This window comes from Camellia sinensis, chromosome 9 (genome assembly GCF_055761805.1).
Source record: "Camellia sinensis isolate YWXY chromosome 9, ASM5576180v1, whole genome shotgun sequence".
Taxonomy (NCBI): domain Eukaryota; kingdom Viridiplantae; phylum Streptophyta; class Magnoliopsida; order Ericales; family Theaceae; genus Camellia; species Camellia sinensis.
Genome location: NC_138969.1, coordinates 161,678,706 through 161,682,501, shown reverse-complemented (window position 1 = coordinate 161,682,501; position 3,796 = coordinate 161,678,706). Strand labels below are relative to the sequence as shown.

Genomic DNA, 3,796 nt, shown 5'->3' with positions numbered 1-3,796 from the left:
TCTGTTCACAATTGTTAGTTTAATTCATAGACAACAATCTAATATATATATATATATATATACTTGGACAACAAGTCAACTCTCTATAAGATGGAGATATTTACTTTAGCAGATAACCCATGATCAAGTTATTACACCCCCAAAAGGATGGAATTCAAAATCAAGAAAAATGTAGCTGAAGACATAATCAGCAACTTACCTGATTGCATCCTTCATCACATCCTCTCTTTCATTCCCACAAAACATGTTGTTACCATGTCAGCTCTATCAACAAAATGGAGAGACATTTCCAATCTCCATTTGACCCACACAACCAACTTAGACTTTGGTGAAGAATTCATGAAAGGCCAATCTCAATCAGAGTTCACCGAAAACCTCAACAAAATCCTCGCCCTCCATGTTGCCAAGAAGATCGAGAAATTTCACATTTTGTTTGATCCAACCAATATGTTCCAGCTCGAAACCAAAGAATGGATCCAAATTGCTACTTCAAGGGGTGTGAAGGAACTCAATCTTGACTTCCGCAGAGAACTATCTTACAACTTTGACAACAAACTTCATTCACCAGAAAAGATAGTTACGCTGCCAAATTTTTTGTTTGACTGCAAATCGCTAACTCATTTGAGTTTGAGCCATTGTGATTTAGGCCTTCCTGAAAACTTTTCAGGCCTTCGACATCTTCAAACTCTGTGTCTGCGTAACATTCATATCTTACCGAGCCAGCTTCAGAATCTGCTCTCCCAATGCCAACTTCTCGAAAGCCTGGTTTTGGGGGAATGTGATCATCTCTATTACATCAAGATTCCGGCTTCATGTTTTCGCCTGAAATACTTGTCACTGTTTAATTGTTTGAATGCTAATGAGATTGAGATTTCTGCACCAAACATACGTCGATTTTTGTTATGTCGGACAGTTATGGATATCTTCACATTCAATAATATCTCATCCTTGGAGGAAGCACTTATTGGGGTGTCTCGAAATCGTTATTCGAAAACTAAAGACATCATATGGCGGTTTTAGCAAGTGCCTCACATGTCAAAGTTTTAACTATCTACGGAGGAAGTCTTCTGGTGGTTTTTTTTTTTTTTTTTCTTTTCTTTCTTTTAACACATTCATTTTTTTTTTTTTTTCTCTTAGATTTTGAATCTGACTTTTGTTATATTTTTGTTTCAATTTAAGTGCCATTTGTTAGAAGAATTTCCGGTTACTTCCCACAAGTTGCTAGAATTGCAGCTGGTGAATCGCCGGGGGCGATTTGATATATTCAGCGCCGACGTCTATCTGTTCTTTAAACATTGCAGCTGTCCTCTGCTAGAGAGCCTCTCCATAGAAGTATGCCTGGTTTATTTTTTATGCTAAATCTTCTTACACACTTAGAGTATCTCCAATGATAGTAGGCATTTTACCTATCTAAATATTACTATAAAGTACACATTTTATTTTGCCTGTCAATGATTTCATGTTTCTACCCCAACCATGCTCTTTATTTTAGCTATTCATCCAAATACTATTAACTTCATAGAATGCCACGTCAGCAACAAAGATGGAGGGAAATAATCTTAATGATTAAATACATTTTGCCTAGCCTTGAAGGCTAGTTACATGTAGCTAGTGAATGTGAGCTGAGCCAAAATGCCTAAGCATATGCCTAGTGCATTGGAGTTGAAAAAAGTGAGTCATATTAGGCATTTTGACTAACAAGCATCATATGCCTAGTGGGTTGGAGATGCTCTTAGTTTCATTTTTTTTAAAAAGAAAGGCAAAAGGCAAAATATTACAAATCAATGTTTTAAAAACCGGACCGGTGAATAAACCAGAAAAATGATCGGGTGGACGGGTCACCGGTTCAACCGTCGGGTTGAACTGGAATCGAACCGTGACGTCATAAATATATTAAAATTATATTTAAATAAAAATATAATTAATAAAATTAAAAATTAAAAATTTTAATAATCTTAAATATTTCTCTTAATACTTTTTTTATTAAAAAATATAAAAATATATTTAAAAATATTATTAATTTTCATTTTAGAAGAAGAAATTAAATATTTAATATTCCTTCCATATGATTTTAATTCAAACACTTTGATTGAAAGAAGAGCAAAATTTTTGGAGGGATATCAAATTTTAAGTTTCCCTCCAATGAATTTGATTGAATCCCACATAGATTTCTTAAGTTTTTTGGAAGAATTTTTTTCTTATAAATAGATGGAAGCTTTCACAATAATTTCAAGCTCTCAATGGGATTCCTCACAAGAGGAGACCCTTAAAAGAGAGTTTCCAATTAAATTTTTATTATATATATAATATATAATATATATATATATATATATAAAATAAGAAAGAAAGAAAATAAATAAAAAAACAGGAAAAAAAAAAAGGGGGCCACGGGTTTAACCGGTGGGTTCACTGGTTTTCAAAAAAATAGGCCGATTTTTCAAATGGCCGGTTTAAGAGGGTCGACTGGACCGGAACCCCATCCAGTCACCGGTTGAACCGGCCAGTCCGATCCGATTTTTAAAACCATGTTACAAATTAGAGTTCAAAAACTCGTAAGGGTTGTTTGATGCAGCTTAAATACGCCATTATGACTTTATTTATTTTGAGATTCTATTTCAGTCCTATTGTTCAAGTTTTTGTATGTTGAAAAAAAAAATTTAAGTTGAAAAAAATATGATTATCTTGAAGCTAAGAGAATGGTGCTTTTATATTTTTCATATTAGTTTTCAACTTAGAATAAGTTGCAGAAAACATCTTTTGGAAAGTAGGGCTGTGAACCAAGTTGAGCTGAATATTAGGTTATTTAAGCTTGGTTTAAAAATTTAATAAGTTTTAAAGTGTATTCAAGCTTGGTTTGCTTGCATAACAAGTTGACCTTATACGGAATTTTAACAAGTATAATACAAGTACAGTTTGAATAGTTTGATTTTTTATAATACGTATAAGCTTATTCAATCAAGTAGTAGATTATTCAAATTTGATTTGAAAACTTAACGAGTTTTAAAATATGTTTAAGTTTGACTTGTTTACACAAACTAATCTTGAACAAGTTTTTAACGAGCCGAACACGAGTCAAGCTCGAATAGCTTGACTCGTTTAACAACCCTATTTGGAAGTAGACTTTTTTAGTATGGATTATTTTCATCTCTAGTAAACTTTCTTAAAATTATGACAAATTTCTTTTCTTTTTACGTCGGTCTTGACTAAAAATATACCAATACTAAAAAAAAAATTTAAAAAAAGGACAAAACACACAAAAATATACCAATTTTTTTTTAAAAAAAAATTATAAAAATTGGCTTATTTTCGTCTTTAGGGGGCATTTTTCGAAATTGACTCAACTTTTTTTATTATTATTTTAGAGTTATCTAGTCGAAACAGAGTGCAAGTCTTATCATAGTAATCTTGGGTAATTTTGCAGCTCCCCCATCCTCCTCCAGAATGTGTGCATCATTCCCGCCTAGAATCTGCAAGGCCAAAAGTAGAGTCTGTGGATTGCGATTTTAATCATCTCAAGACTATCAAGATAAGTAATTTCAAGGGCACTGATACTGAAATCAACCTGATTATATTTTTCCTGGAAAAAGCTATTTTCCTGGAATCTTTGGTCGTGGTTGGTTCGCAGAGTTATCAGTCAACTGATAAGGAAAATCCAATGTATAAATCGCTTGAAGATATCAGAGAAAGGCTCTTCCAATTGCCTAAGGCATCATTGAATATCCAGATAGTATTTTGCGAATATTCAGAGCATGATGATATTAGTTTAACATGCCTTGAAAAGCATGATATAGCCAAT

At 32.9% G+C, this 3,796-nt stretch overlaps 1 protein-coding gene across 1 annotated transcript; it reads left to right on the top strand.

The window, feature by feature from the left end:
• Positions 1-255: 255 nt before the first annotated feature.
• LOC114260814 (F-box/FBD/LRR-repeat protein At1g13570) lies at positions 256-1,020 on the top strand. The gene has a single exon (XM_028200993.2). It carries the CDS (start codon positions 256-258, stop codon positions 1,018-1,020), a length of 765 nt encoding a protein of 254 aa, XP_028056794.2.
• Positions 1,021-3,796: the final 2,776 nt, after the last annotated feature.

What these genes read in the sequence shown, in the direction of transcription:
- LOC114260814 (XM_028200993.2), top strand. Translation starts at nt 256, where the DNA reads ATGTCAGCTCTATCAACAAAATGGAGAGACATTTCCAATCTCCATTTG.